At 43.1% G+C, this 16,207-nt stretch overlaps 1 protein-coding gene across 2 annotated transcripts in view; it reads left to right on the top strand.

Annotated features, from left to right (window-relative positions):
• MOB3C (MOB kinase activator 3C) overlaps positions 1-16,207 on the top strand; it is a 232,399-nt gene that overhangs the window by 76,591 nt on the left and 139,601 nt on the right. For both annotated transcript variants that reach the window (XM_078671671.1, XM_078671670.1), the window contains exon 2: positions 14,354-14,866. In XM_078671671.1, coding sequence (XP_078527797.1) covers positions 14,449-14,866 — 418 coding nt within the window. In that variant the 5' untranslated portion in view covers positions 14,354-14,448. The remainder of the gene's footprint in view (positions 1-14,353; positions 14,867-16,207) is intronic.

The following is a 16,207-nucleotide window of genomic DNA, read 5'->3' as shown; positions in this document are numbered from 1 at the left end:
AATAATCTAACAGCCCATTCCGGCCTATGGAGAACAGGTAGCCTTGCAATAGTGAAAAACGAAAATGTAATTCACTATGAGAACATGCCACACACATCAGGGCTTGTCCTACCTTATACTTACAATGCACCCTGCCCTTGGGCCTACTATAGGGGTGACTGATACGAAGAAAAGGGAAGGTTTAGGGACTGGCAAGTGGGTGCACTTGCCCAGTCAGCATGACAGTACCAGACTGCACGCAGGCTCTGCAATGGCAGACCTTAGATACATTTTACAAAGCTGCTTCTGTGGGTGGCACAACCAGTGCTGCAGGCCCAACAGTAGCATTTGGATTTACACGCCCTGGGCACACTCAGTGCACTAGACTAGGGTCTGACAAGTTAACCAAATAACCAAACATGGAACCACTGATTAATACATTCATTTACAATAGGGAGCACTTGCACTGTGGCACTGAATAGCTGTGGCACAGTGCCCAAAGCATCTAACACCAGCAAAAATACATGAGGCGACAGCAAAAAATGGAAGGGTGACCCACGCCAATGGTGCCAGGTCTAACAAGGGCATTTACTAACGAATATGGATATTAAGGTTTGGCTTGATGATGCACCTGTCACGTGACCTTTTCACCCACACCAATATTATTCTACAGTTCTTTACTTTCACACAAATCGTATCCATTCTCATGCTGTCTACTTGTAATGTTTCATATTATCAAACAACATTTCTTTAAAGCCAAACCATTAGGCATTACCATTGCTTGTCTGTAATATGTTTTCTCACCAGAGGCCATATGGAAAGGGACGGCCACATGGATATGCTGTTGTTCAAAGCTAATTGGCAACCGTTATTTAAAACTGGAATGCAGGCTCTATTATTGGTCAATTACTAACTTGCCACTACGCGGTGTAACAGGCAATGTTTATCTAGCTATGTTTAATGAAAAGGAGCTTATTCTAGTCATATGACCCGAAGCAGTCTGACTTGTTTGCGATAGTCTTTCTGTGTGTCTGAGGTCCATTACAGCAAGGTTCGCTTCTGCATCATCGTTCAAACAAACCATTCTCCCCAGAGACTGCGCAGGGGTACACAAACACATTGCAAACAGGCATTGAATGTTTTATTTTATAATTTTAGCAGCAGATGAGTGAATAGAAAAAAAATAATTTTAAGTTTCCAAAGTACTTTTGTGGACTACTCGATTAAATTTGCTGCCTGGCCCTACCAAACACAAATATATTGAAAAAAGAAACAATAGAGGTGGAGTCAATGGAGGAGCGGGTAGGGAGCCTGAATTGGGGGGAGCAATGGGAGTGGGCATGGACATAAGGGAGAGAGCAACAGAGTTGCCGAGGGAAAAGCACAAGAGGGAGATAGCAACACAGGACAGGGGGAAATGTGCATGAGGGCAACAGCAACAAGTACCGCGCCGGGTGAATTACATGGGAGAGAAAGACAACAGCCACAAATGAAGAGAGTAAAACAGAACAGGGGCAGGTATTTGGCAGGGGATAGAGGGAGAAGACACAATAAGGAGAGAGCTGGAAAACACATGCACTCTGATGCAGTGCTTAACTAAAGAGGAAAAGTATTTCCCTAGAAGTGAGCAGTGGAAGTCACCCTGTAAAGACAATGGTAAAGAGGATATATTCCAGGGGAGGAACAAACAGAAAATGGACAAGGAATGCTGTCCAATAAGAAGCATCCAAAGGACAATTGTGCCAATAAAAACAACCCCTGGTAAGCAATGGGTGGTATAGAAGTCCTTGTAAGCTCTTGGGAAGACCACAGTAGGTCTGTTACTACCGGACAGCTTGCACTGTCTAGTTGGCTTTCCTTAACAACAATTAGACTGCTTAGGCATAATAATAGATCCAAATGAACCTCCTCTAACTTTACCAATTCTAACTGCTATGTGAACTATTTGTGATTCTTTAAATATAGTTTCAAATAGAATGACTATGCATATACTTAAACTGGACTTACAGCTTGAAGAATTGAATAAAATATCTCCTACATATCTCTCATTCTCACCAGGCATTATCAGTCATTACAGTGTCTCATTTAGCAAATGATTGTGTAACTACAATTTGTGTTTTTGGAGTTGTTGATGACTCCAAACATTTTCTACGCATTTACAGGCCGAGAGCTATTCGAAAAGCACCTACTGCGTTAACCGTCAAAACAGACCCAAATTATTCTGCTTGGGGTCCTGCATTCTGAGCATAATTGAATAATAAACTAGACTTATTAGGCATAATGTGTGTCTGTAAACTACTTAGCTTGCTCGCCTCCACCTTCCGCAGTAACCTACCAATACTTGTGGCTCTATCTGCAGTCAGATGATTTTTGACACTTTTTTGTGCTAATGCAGAGCAGTGTTTGCTCAAAGCAATGTCATAACAAGGAATTTCTAATTGGAGTAACAAGCATGGTATGTACTTGATCTCAATACTGCAGAAATATGAATTTGTTTGTAGGAATTATGATATTCTACAACTGGCAAAGAAAGGTGAGCCCTTCTTAATATAATTAAATGCCATATTATATTACATTTCACCATAGATGATATTGTAGATCAAATTAGAAATTCTACCAGGCCTGATTTTCAAAACGCTTAATGCAAAAGCACTCATAATTAACTTGGTTTTTAATGTTAGTTTCTTTGATTGATAAACCAGAAAAACCTTCTCTTTGTAGAGAATTTACTAATGAACTTTCTTTTGATCAAGTTAACAAATATTCTAGTACAATAGTGACTTACATTTTTATGAATGATTTCAGGTGACATAAAACAAAACTTAATTTTAGCATTCAGAACTAATCAATCCATTGACCAAACTGACCAAAGTGAAAGGTTTATAAATTAACATATTAAAAAAAGGTTGAGGAAACTCAAAATGTTAAACCAAGTTTGGAGCCATCAAAAGCAATGAAATAAAAATGACCAGAAACAATGTCTGTTTTTTGTGAACATAGGCCAATCTTAAGCAGTTTAGGATAATTCTTCAAGTTCCCCCACCAGTAGTCATTCAGTGGGACCGCCCATTTTGCATGGAAGTGTTAAAGAATATGAGTACATCTATTTATTTATTTATTTATTTATTTATCGATTTGGTAAGCGCAGTTGCTGCCCAGGGGCGTCCAAGCGCTGAGTTCAGATAGAGACGTGACGGAGCAGAGGGAAGAACTAGAGGGGTTTAACAAAAAGTGTTGTTTTCAATTTCTTACGAAATGTAAGCAGGTCGGTGTGGATCGAAGAGCGAGGGGGAGGGCATTCCAAAGCTTGGCGGCGTTCAGTGAGAAAAGCCTACCCCCGGACCTGGCTCTCTTCACTCTGGGTACCACTGCCAGAAAAGCACCCGTAGACCGGAGGTTCCTGTTAGGGTGGTAGGGGGTGACAAGGCTGTTATTAATTGCCGATCCGGTCTTCCAAAAAGCACGGTGCAAGATGCACAGAGCCTTGAATGCCACTCTCTGTTTCACGGGCAGCCAGTGTAGGCTTTTCAATCCCTGTCTGACGGACTGGGATCGCGGAATCTGGAGTATGGTACGTGCTGCGCAGTTTTGTACCACCTGCAGCTTCCGGAGGGTCATCTCGGGGGCCCCCAAGTATAGTGCGTTGTTTGAGTCCAAGCGGGACTGGATGAGGCCTTGAATCGCCACCTTCTTGGCATCTAGAGGCAAAAGTGGGAGGACCTTCCTCAGTATTCTTAGTAGGCCAAAACAGGTGGCAGACAGCTTGGTCGCCTGAGTGGAGAAGGAGAGCTTGTTGTCTAACCATACTCCCAGGCTCTTAACACTGTCCTTGGGGGTAGGGGGTACACCTAGGCCACTGGGCCATAAGGAGGAAAAGGGTACTGGTGAAACTGGACCTAGGAGCATGAGTTCTGTTTTTCCTCCGTTCAGTTTGAGGGAGGAGTTGGTCATCCACTCCCTCACATTTTCCAAGCAATTCAACAGGCCGGCCAAGGATTGCCTGCTGTTCTCTTGGGCCAATGAAACCACTAGCTGGGTGTCGTCAGCGTACGATATGATTTTAATGCCGTACGGTTCGACTACCCCAGCCAGTGGTTTCATGTATACATTGAACAGTACAGGGCTCAGTGATGAGCCCTGCGGTACTCCACAGCTAAGAGGCCTGATGGAAGATGTTGTATTGCCATCGAAGATTTGAAAAGATCTATCAGCCAAAAAGGAACTGAACCACCTTAGTGCATCTCCCGAGATTCCGATGTCATGGAGACGGTTCAGCAGAGTGGCATGGCTGACCGTATCGAAGGCGGCACTTAGATCAAGGAGGATCACTGCCACTGATCCTCCTTGATCCAGTATCCTTCGAGATTCTTCTGTGACTGCTAGCAAGGCGGTTTCAGTCCCATGTTTTGGTCTGAAGCCTGTTTGGGAAGTATGCAGTAGGGAATGATTCTCCAGGAACTGGACCAGGAGGGCATTTATGTGTTTCTCCAACACCTTGCCAGCCCACGGGAGAAGTGAGATGGGGCGGTAGTTGGAATAGTCCTCAACATCCAGGTTGGGTTTTTTCAAGAGCGCCCGTACAGAAGCTTGCTTCCAAGCAGTAGGGACTGTACATGTGGATAGGGACGAGTTTAACAGTTCCAGGACTACAGGGAGGATAGTTTCACCTGCCTGCATCAGGATTTCTGGAGGGGCTGGGTCGCGAGGGGAGCCTGACTTAACCTGGCGTGCCACTTTATCCAAAGTGTCGAGATCCAGGAGGGGGAATTGGTCAAGAGTTGGCTCAGGAGTGGTCTGGCCTGGGAGGGGGAGGTTTTCCGGGTAGAGTAAGTCAGGCACCTCCTGCTTAGGGGCCGCGGCTGGAAAGGTGGAATATATGCTTAACACCTTATTGTGAAAAAATTCCGCCAATTCATTGCATTGCTCCTTGGTCTTGGTCAGAGGTGGAGCAGTGACGGCACTGGTGCATTGCTTTATTATGTTAAAAATTTCCTTGGGCTTAGATTTGGCCTCCAAGATTTTATCAGAATAGTAGAGTGCCTGGGCTGCCCTAACCCCTTCTTTATAACCTCTAATCGCCTCTCTGTACGATACCTTTTTTTCCGGGAGGAAGTCTAACCGCCAGGCTCTCTCTCGTTGCCTACAGAGACGTTTTAACTCTCTTAGCGAGTCGGAAAACCAGGGAGCTGATTTCCGCACTCGCTTAGAGGATGATCTGCGAAGAGGCAGGAGTGAGTCTAAAGAGTTTGTGATCCAGTTTACATAGTTTCCATATGCAACATTAGGGTCTGGGCAGGGTGGCGGGCGGGTGGAGACTAACTCCCTTCTCCAGGGTTCCACAGGGAGTTTTGACCAGTTCCTTCTCATTGTGATTTGGGGGGATAGTTGGGGAAATTTATGGGTAGACCAGGTGAACGGAACCAGGAAATGATCTGACCATGGAAGGGGAATGGGTTGGTCCGTCGTTAGATCCACACTATTACTAAAAATAGGATCTAGGAGGTTCCCTTTTTCGTGGGTCGGGGCTGTGACCAACTGGACCAGTTGAAGGGCTCCAAGGTCGTCTATTAGCTCCTTGGCAGAGTGGTCAGACGGGGAGTTAAAATGCAGGTTGAGATCTCCCAACACCGTATAATTCGACGTCAATAGCGTTCTTTTTGCTACAATCTCTGGGAGTGCTCTAAGGAATGATTTTGCAGGCTCAGGGGGGTGGTAAATCAAAGTACCTGAGAAAGAGTTATTTGCGTTGAACTCTATACAGAATTCCAGACTCTCACAGCCAGGGATGGTATCTGCTGTAGTACGGCAGTGGTACTGGTCCTTTGTGATAATGGCCAGGCCACCCCCTCTCCCTCCCGGTCTGTCGAGTCTGAGAATGTGATAGCCAGCTGATAGGGCTGTAACAATATCGGGCTCCGATTGGGCCGTGAGCCATGTTTCCGTTAAAAAGAGCACGTCTGGTTTATGCTCCTCAAGCAGCATGGCCATTTGTGCGCAGTGCTTAGGCAGTGATCGGCAATTTAGTGCATACATACAGTATTTCTGAGCTGCGGCCGACGGATTGCTCCGAAAGTAGTGTTTACAGTCTGGGCAACTAAGGGGAAGTTCTGTGGGGGCGTATGTGTGCGTGCACTGGACAGCAGCGGTTCTTCCTATGCTGTGTAGGGCTGCTGAGCTATATGTCCTGCCCTGGGGAGTCGTGGAACCAAGGTTTATGGCCCCGGGTCCCGTCTGGTCGCGGACGGGCGCAGACGGGCTTGCCTTTGGCGCGCCTTCGGCTCACCGCCGGCGCGCCTGCTGCGCCCGTCCGCTGCGCCTCCGGAAACAGCACATTCCTAAATATCGGAAAAGGAGGGCGTGGCCTAGCTCGGTGGGCGGAGCCCGGGAGGTCGCGGCGGTTGCCTGCTGCCTGCTTCAGCGCCTCACTCGGCTGAGCAGCGAGTCAGAACAACCAGGTGAGCAAAGTGCAAGTTTGTTAAAAACACAAGTATCAAACACGTTATACAATTCTTAAAATCAACTTTTAAAAGATCGTTCCTCGCTCTCGGCTTTCCGCCTCAAGAGCTCTATCTAAGCAGCGCTGACACCAGGGCGCGCCTAGATATACTAAAAGGGGCGTGGCCTAGCTCGGTGGGCGGAGCCCGGGAGGTCGCGGCGGTTGCCTGCTGCCTGCTTCAGCGCCTCACTCGGCTGAGCAGCGAGTCAGAACAACCAGGTGAGCAAAGTGCAAGTTTGTTAAAAACACAAGTATCAAACACGTTATACAATTCTTAAAATCAACTTTTAAAAGATCGTTCCTCGCTCTCGGCTTTCCGCCTCAAGAGCTCTATCTAAGCAGCGCTGACACCAGGGCGCGCCTAGATATACTAAAAGGGGCGTGGCCTAGCTCGGTGGGCGGAGCCCGGGAGGTCGCGGCGGTTGCCTGCTGCCTGCTTCAGCACCTCACTCGGCTGAGCAGCGAGTCAGAACAACCAGGTGAGCAAAGTGCAAGTTTGTTAAAAACACAAGTATCAAACACGTTATACAATTCTTAAAATCAACTTTTAAAAGATCGTTCCTCGCTCTCGGCTTTCCGCCTCAAGAGCTCTATCTAAGCAGCGCTGACACCAGGGCGCGCCTAGATATACTAAAAGGGGTGTGGCCTAGCTCGGTGGGCGGAGCCCGGGAGGTCGCGGCGGTTGCCTGCTGCCTGCTTCAGCGCCTCACTCGGCTGAGCAGCGAGTCAGAACAACCAGGTGAAGATCAAATTATACAGCTGCAAGCATAAGTACCAAGGTTGAAACCAAAGACAGACAAAGGATGGGAAGGAGAACCATTAGAAATGTAATTGAATTGAAAATGTTTATTGGGCACCTGTCCCAATTAACGAATACAACTAAAGTGGAATGAACCTCGAAGGTATAGTGTACTTCTCAGGTCAGAGTATAAACGGAAACCAAAAGATTACACACTGAATCCACTAGCCCCCAAATATTTGGTTCATTCATAAGGCAACTTGTTACCTACTTATGATCATAGCCATTATATCCTAACCAGAGGAAATCTAATACATTTGCTGACAAGTGAGGAATTTACAAATTAAAAAAAAAAAATCATACCCCTCAGGTTCTACTTTCTCATGGTCATAAGGGAAGTAAAATTACTACCATTACCTGGGTTGGCTAGATTAAGTGTACTGAACTTTTTCAAATTATAGAACCATTGGATGCACCAGGGGTCTTAGCAGAGAGCACTTTAAAATCAAAGTATCCAATAAAAATAATGGTGGTGAATAATGGTGGTCTTGAGCTAACTTGTGCTAGCTCAAAACTGGGGATTCAAAATGTATTAGGCCACATGCCCCATATCCACACAATTTTGATATCTGAATTAGTGATGCCAATTGAACAGATACAGCAAGAGCGGTAAGAAATGCCATGCACCCCCCAAACCCTATCCCCCCACCACCCCTGGTATACTCCACAATTGATGGTGGAAAGAGGTTGGCTGATCAATGCCCTTATGTAGTGAGTGAGCAAGGCATTCTCTTCAACCTGGCCACCATTGATCACACTGACAATCTTGATAATAAACTCATCAAAGCAAAAGGGAAGCTAGAACACACACTTTGTAATGCGAGAACGGTGCTTGGTCCATTATAATGGGACATTGCAGGTTTATGGAGAAACTGCAGACTTAGTGGCACTGATCTGAACAAAGTTTTCAAAGCCAGGCACATAAATTGTCTTTTTAATACAGATGAAGTGGGGAGAGGATGTAGCCCTACGGCTAGAGCGGACGACCTCGAAGCTGGGGAACCGGGTTCGCGGCTTGGCAATGACGCTCAACATCCTGTGATTCTCTGCAAATCACTTAAACTCCCCATGCCTAACAAAAATTCAATGTGTCCATCTGTAACGAAATGGGTGCTCATGTAAAGCGCTCTGATACCTGATATCTTCGGGTCTAGTTCGCGCTATATAAAACTCCCTCCCCCCCCCCCCCCCCCCCCCCCCAAAAAAAGAAGTATAGATTTTATTCCAATTCAATCATTTCTTATTTTTTAATCTTAGCCAGGGAAGGTGCTATGGGCATGCTCAGTGATTTCCTAACTATGCTTATACCAACAACTCTAAACTGTCAGGGATGTGTTATACCCACAGCTTTGGATTCACTTTTACTGTTTGAAATTAGTCTTCCAATTACTTAAATAAATGTGGGTAACCTAGTATTGGTGAGTATTTAGTTCTCTCTAATAATTGTATCCTCTACACAAACAATTGGTTAAGCACTGCAAGAACTTGAAGATGTACTTCACGCTTACCCTATACCCATAGTCATCACCTGTGCAGATCTCCTCCTAATAGAAGCCACTTTTATCAGGTTTCAAACGCTTTTAGGCACATTATACGAGGATAACCAACTCCCCTTTCTGTCAATAAACATCTCCACGACAAAAATAAACTATTTCTCTAAGTCGAAATGTAGTTTTGTTTGGTCCAGCAACAATGTAAAGATAAAACATGTCAAGGAATACCATTACCTTGGGATAGTAATCAACATGAAGTTGAACTGGCAACCGACTTTTGTGTACGTGCAAGTTGTATTTTGAAGTCGCTAATGACCTCAAACATGTTCATTTACGGAGGCAGAGTTACTGGAGAAGCAACCACTGACCATCAAAAAGTATACAATTATTCTGTTTGGAGTCTTGCATGGTGAGAACGATTGAACAATAAGCTAGACCTATTAGGAAAACAGTGTGCCTGTAAACTTCTTAGCTTGCATACCTCCACCTACTGCAGTAAATTACAAATACGGCTTTATCTGCTATCAAGTGATTTTTTGGCATACGTAATGTCTTGTGCTAAAGCAGAGCAGTGTTTGCTCAATGCTCAGTCCTTCCGAAGGACTGTTGAATTGTAATAACAATTACGGTGTGCACTTACAATCTATATTGCAGAAATATGAATTTACTTTGTAGGAATTATGTTCTTTAACTGGCAAAGAAAGATGAGCCCTCCTTAAAAGAATTATTCGGACTAGCCGTTCAGAACAGATGTATGAATGCTAGCTATGCTAGCAGATAACCACTATACACATCTAATGAAGCACTTATATTTATCACCAAATTCACAAACACAAATTAAAGGGGTTATCTACTATTCCACCTGAAACATGTCCCCGTTCTTCAGTTTGGAGGATATTGGAGTAAGTTCCTAAAGTCAGAGTTTGCCGACTATGTGGTCTTTATGCCAAAATCCATGACCTTTTCTCTGTATCTGCCCAAAGACTGACTTCCCTTTCAGTTCAACTTCTAAGGCTAATGTCTGAAGGGGTGGGTATGAACAATGACAACAGCTGTAGCTGTCTATTTCTTTGGTAGTACTAATAGAATATTCAGAGATATTAGAATTTCATACATCTGACCACAAAAGAACTGCAGAAACCTACTAAACTGAAATTGCATCAAGATTAGATTATGCACAATTTGAATATGCTTTCAGCATTGTTTAATATTGAATGTAATTAGCAAGACATATTGGTTTGGTAGACAAAATGCAAGGCAGATTTTTAATAACTGATTAAGATTGCACTTTATATATTCACGCAATATTTTAATTCTTAGTTATTTCCCTGTGCAGTTGATGTGAGAGAAACTGAGAGACAAATTGCACCTGGGAAATTAATTCCTAAAACCAGGTTACAATTTACATGTATTGAGCCGGTATCCAGATAGTTATGCTGCATTGTATGGTATTAAGTGGTTACCTCAGTACGTTTCGTAAGGAGATCTAAGATGCTTCGAGGGACCTCCGATCTCCAGTGATTTACAGAGCAGATTTAGTGCCTGTGGGACTGACACCAGGAGTCACTGGATTCAGCTGAGCAGTTTGAGCATCTCCCAAGGAAGCTTCTACATTGCTCTGGCAAGAAGATGATACTTTTTCTTTGTGCTCTTATAGTGACTGTCAATTGTGATGGTACTTTGATGAAGGCCGTGGTTAAATGACAATTCTTTTTAGAGGGACCTTTTCAGCCACACACCACTACAACCTTCAGGTGTTCTACTGAAAAACCTATGGATTTAGGTAAAGATATGCTAACATACTGGTCACAAAATGCGGTAACAAATTGTGCTCTGACTTTTTGTAACTAATATTTTATTTTGCGAACCAACCTATGATCTAATGGGCTAGTTCTCAAATATGAAATCGCCGGGCATCACATAATGAAGTGCCCAATTTATATTCATTGGGCAGGTTACAATTTGTGACCTGCTGTGATTTCAAAGCAGCTTGACTTCCTTAAAGGACGAGGGGCTGCTTTAAAAAAAAAAAAACTTTTCTGCACTGGAAAACTTCGGTCAGATCAGGTACCGACCACTAGACCACTGGCTATTCACCCTGAAGCTAGTTGCCCAACTCACAAAGGTGAAAGGGGTCACTTCTTACCCCTTTCCCTTTGCAAATCAGTTACTACCCCATCATAGTATTCAGTAACTGATTAATAGTTTGCAACCCGTCACAAACCATTGATACATATGTTAGCGAACCGCAGTTTGGAAGAAATGCCCCTAATGCTCCCCTTTCAAATTGCAATTTGGTAATGATTTCTAAACCCATTTTGAACTCAGCAAAACCTTTTACGATTTTCAAAATAGTGTTATTGCATATGTAAAAGAGTTTTTGTGGTTGCAAAACTTATATTTTTTCAAATAAGAAAAAATCCTTGGGGCATCTGGCCCTTAATCTCTTTTGAATTCCTAATTAGCTGTGTCTTGCCTGCCAAACCCGCTCCAGAGCATTCCAGCTTGGGAGGCCTGAGGCTGTGGCACACCTTCCACTTCCAAGAGTCTAACACGCTAAGCGAGAAGGTTGATGTGGTTCTAGACTTTGCATTTATTTTTATTTGCACACTTGATATTTTTTTGTATGACTTTTGTAATGCTCTCGAGGATTACTAAAAGCAATATGCTAATATTGTTTGTAGTTTTGGCCTGGTATACTTTACTTGTCTTTTTTGCCGGTTAGCGGAAGATGTGGGTTAAACATTATTTCAGGTTCTACAAAGGTATGTTTCTTAATGTGGGCTGTCTTCTCATGGTGGGCCATGCTGCTGAGCCTAGAGCCTTTTAGACTAGTTGCCTAGAGATGGGAATCACTGTCTTGACCTTTATGATCTTGTGGATATTTACTTCAAGGAAACATTTGGAACATATTCTTCCTTTGGAATGAGTGGCTGAATGAGGAGCACCCCTTGTTCTGCTCTGGTAGCTGCATTTTGTGCTTGATGTAATACAAATTGTAAACAATGAAGCTGGCCCCTGTATTCCTGATGAAACAAAATGGATATGCAGATTACTGAAGCAAAATGATTCCTTAGTGTTGTGTATATACATGTTTCTATATTTTAGGGATCACAAAATGCACCTGCTCCCAATTCTTAAGGTAGTGAAATGATCTGTAGAATCATCAGTGAAGGTATTTTCAAAGGTTGACAGATAGAAGAAGGTCCTACATGATTATCCCACAGAGACAGAAAAGTGCGAGAAATCAATTCATTAACTTAAATGCGTCAATGTTGAATATTAAATCATTTCTTTAGTGGCCAAAAAGAAAGCTCTGTTGTCCATTTCACACCTAAAATTGTGGCTCTTTCTTTTTCTTACAGGAAACTTTTCATCTTTTGTTTACTGGATTAAATAAAAGGGAGCGGTCTGCCTTAGTTTATTTAAAAAAGAAGTAGTTATTTTGTGTTTTAGGCTGTGTGTGTGGTGGTAGTGTTAGTAGAAGTACATGTGATGCAGCTTTATCATCCAGTTAAAAGGAGCTGCTTGGGCTTTTCACATGATAAATAGAGCCAGTTTACACCTATTCATTTTCTTATGGTTTGCATTTCCTCGACTTGGAGTCCAACCAGTGGTGTAGGAAGGGGGGGTGCAGTCGGTGAGGGCCACCCCTGGTGTCATCACTGAGGTGGGTGACAAAATGGCAAAAATATGTGTAACTATCTTTTTTTTCCTTATTTTAATAATTTCAATAAGGGCGGGGGTGACTAGAAATTTTCTGCACCGGGTACCACCTGACCTTGCTACGCCACTGCATGGAACAGAGTGTATGTACACAATGTGCAGAGGAACATTAAAGTATATCGAGGGGCGATATTATGAACTCTTAACTTCTAATATGTCGTTCCTCATACATACGGGGAGTCAAGTAAGAAACCTCATAGGAAAATTAATACATTTAATATTATTTATAATGAGGATAGCTCCAGACATCTTCATAATATTATCAGAGTTCCCAAATATCACTCACTGTGCCTTCAGCATAACCCTAGTGGCCTCATGCAAATTGTGATCCTAATTGTGTCTTCACTCTGAGGTTAAGCAGCCTTATTCTTTCAGTAAATCCTAATGACGTCTCTTGCCTTCCTTAGAACTACCTCACCCCCAGTTCTCTTTCTGAGATCACTAGTATATATGCCTTCAAATGCTCCCTGCTGTGAGACTTAGGACACCTCCTAGCTTGGAATCCAGACTAAGACAGCCCAGGTTAAAAGAATGAATCCCAGCTTAACTTGTATCACCATTCTACTGTGAAGACCTGCAGGGCAACACTCACTGTTTTACCAGGTATCCCGAGAATTGGAGCTTATTCAGCTCAATACTATAGCCATGTGGGAATGAAAAGCAGAAATAGCCAAAGAACAAGAGCTTCCAAAGGGAATCTACACATCAATGGCCAATTCGACCTTTTTCTGGCCCATCCAGCAATTAGGCCACCATGTGTCTTGCAATTAATCCAGATGTGCCCTTTCCATTCCTCAGTCTCCAACATCATTCAGTGAATGTGTGGATTTGGTGGCTCCTGACTATAACTTTGAGCATTCTCACTTTAGACACGTGCTTTCACTCACCGCTCATACGCCTTCAGAATTCAGTACGGACCATCAATCAAACCAATGTCTGCATTTATAAAAAATGCAAACAAATCGTATGCCTCAGGGAACACAGTACCGGTGCCTCTCCAAAGAGTGCAGAAGCAATTTGCACATGCTGACCATGGTTCAGCAGCAAACTGGCCATTCACTCACTCTCCCTGACTTGCCTGTAAGGAAGAGATCCCTCTAGCCACCTACTGAGAAGTCCACTTCTAGTCTGATTTGCAGGGTGCTTTGTGTTGGCTGCAGTTAAATATTATATTGAACGGGAAAAAACCATGCCTTCCATAACACTGCAGGTCATGATGCTTCTGGGTGATGTAAAATGTAAATGACAAAATACATGGATGTTGCACTCCTCTGACCTTTAATTACTGCTTCAGTAGATACCAGAATGCAGAAAAGCCATTCCAGTACTTTTAAAATATATAGTGTTCCATTCAAGATTTCTTGGAACTTTTTATGGTGCGCTAGGTCATAAAGTCAATTTTTAAAGAAACACCAACGAAATCTGTTTTTCTTGTTGATTATTGTTGCGTGCCAATATAAAAAATACATGATTGCCACAAAGAGACAAAAAATTAGCCTGGGGTAAAAATACAATTTAAGACCATCCTTACAAGTTACTTGCAAATCCGAATTCAGCTGTAATTTTTGGCTAAATGGTAAAGGTGCCCTCACTGACTAAACCAACGCAGAAATTAGTGCTCAATATATGATATCTGTGGTTATTCCATCATTCTAATGATGCAGACTTGTAATGGTACAGTAATTCTTCACCCAGTATTTAACCAACTTTGTAGTATTACTGACTCATTCAACCGAGGTCCTAAGACTTTATTCAGGCAGCGCTTTGAGAAAGAAGTACATAATACTGGTCCATCGTTGATGTATCAATATGTGAATCTACCCTTAATTCATTATCCCACTCTTACCATTTATCTTCTAGGGTGTAAACTGATCTTCTCAGCCAGAGGTGTTTCTTCTTCCTTGGACCGAGTCTCTTTTGACCATCTGGCAGTGTTCTGGCTGTCCAGGACCAGTATGGCTCTTTGCTTGACACAAGTCTTCGCCAAAGATAAAACATTTCGTCCTCGAAAGAAATTTGAGCCAGGGACTCAGCGCTTTGAACTCTACAAAAAGGCACAGGCCTCCCTCAAGTCTGGGCTGGACCTAAAGACAGTGGTACAGCTGCCACCAGGCGAGAATATCAATGACTGGATTGCAGTGCACGTGGTTGACTTCTTTAACAGAATAAACCTTATCTATGGGACGATGTCTGAGTTTTGCACAGATAGAAGCTGCCCCAATATGTCTGGTGGACTGAGGTATGAGTATAGGTGGCAAGATGATCACAAATACAAGAAGCCAACAAAGCTCACAGCACCGCAGTACATGAGTATGCTGATGGACTGGATCGAGAACCTGATAAACAATGAGGACATCTTCCCTACAAGAACCGGTAAGTGTAAATGGGGATTTGTTGTTGCATATACATTGAATTTGATACCGAGTAACATTTAGGGTGCAGTACAGAAGGTGTTACGCTGCCTAGCCTATGGAGCCTTTTTACAATAGAGAATATATATTGGTCCGATAGAAGTCACCTATTTAGACCTGAGAGTCTTTGTGGCAGATGGTAGTAAAAGGACAGCCCTATTTAGAAAGCCCACAGCTGGAAACTCGGTGCTGCACACCAGGAGCAGTCACCCAGAGAATCTAAAAAAGAGTATCTCCTGTGGGGAACTATTGCGTATTAAACGCAATAATACCAGGGAAGTCAACTACAAACAGGAAGCTGTTAAAAGCATCAAGAGATTTCAAGTGAGAGAGTACAAATAGGGAATCCTTAATGAGGCTTGGAAAAGAACTGAAAAAAAAATAGATCTGATCTTCTTAAGGATGTTCCCCAAAAATCAGAAACCGTAATGACACAAAGTTTCAGATTGATTACAAACTTCTCCAGTTTAGCAAACAAAGTTAGAAAAATATTACTAGCCAACTGGAGTATTCTGAAATCAGATGTCATTATAGGCCGAGACTTACCGGCACATCCTTCACTAACCTTTAGTAAGACACAGTATATCAAAGACCATTTTGTAAGAAGTCATTTACCATCAGCACAGAGGGGTATACTAGGTATTGCATGTTTTTTTCCCTTGTGGTAAATGCAAGGCCTGTGCGAATTGCAACAAAGTCACCACATGTACGATTGAAGGTCTTAAAGACCCAATACATATTTCAAAATGTATGAACTGCAATACAGCCTTCATAGTATATTTTTTGGTCTGCCCTTGTGGCTTAAGGTACGTGGGCAGTACTATACACCCAGCTAAGATTAGTGTCTTAGAACATTAAAGAGCCATCCAGAATAATGACAACAGCTATCCGGTTGCTATTCATTTTCAGTTGCGTCATAGAAGCAACCGTAAGCTATTGAAATACTTTTGTCTGGACCATGTGGCCTGTGATCCCAGAGGAGGAGATAACGTCTGCGCCGATTAGAATCGTGCTACATCCTTGACATGAATACTAAAATACCGACAGGATTGAAGATGGGGGAGGAACTGGGGGTACACCTGTAAATATGTATAGCATTTTAGGATTTAGCATTAGATGAGGGTTGAGGGAGGGAGTGAGCGGTTTTACACAATGTCAGAACATTACACAGACCTGTGAGGAGATTTATTCAGTGATCATCTAAGCGCTGAGCCCATACAGGGCACAATTGTGCGAGCAGTGTGCAACACAGATTTTCTTGCCCATTCAGGGAACAAATGTGGAAGCATGGCTCGAAGCTGGA

The sequence above is a fragment of the Lissotriton helveticus genome, chromosome 1_2 (assembly GCF_964261635.1).
Source record: "Lissotriton helveticus chromosome 1_2, aLisHel1.1, whole genome shotgun sequence".
Classification (NCBI taxonomy): Eukaryota; Metazoa; Chordata; class Amphibia; order Caudata; family Salamandridae; genus Lissotriton; species Lissotriton helveticus.
The sequence above is the reverse complement of the archived record's forward strand: the minus strand, read 5'-3'. Positions and strand labels throughout refer to the sequence as shown.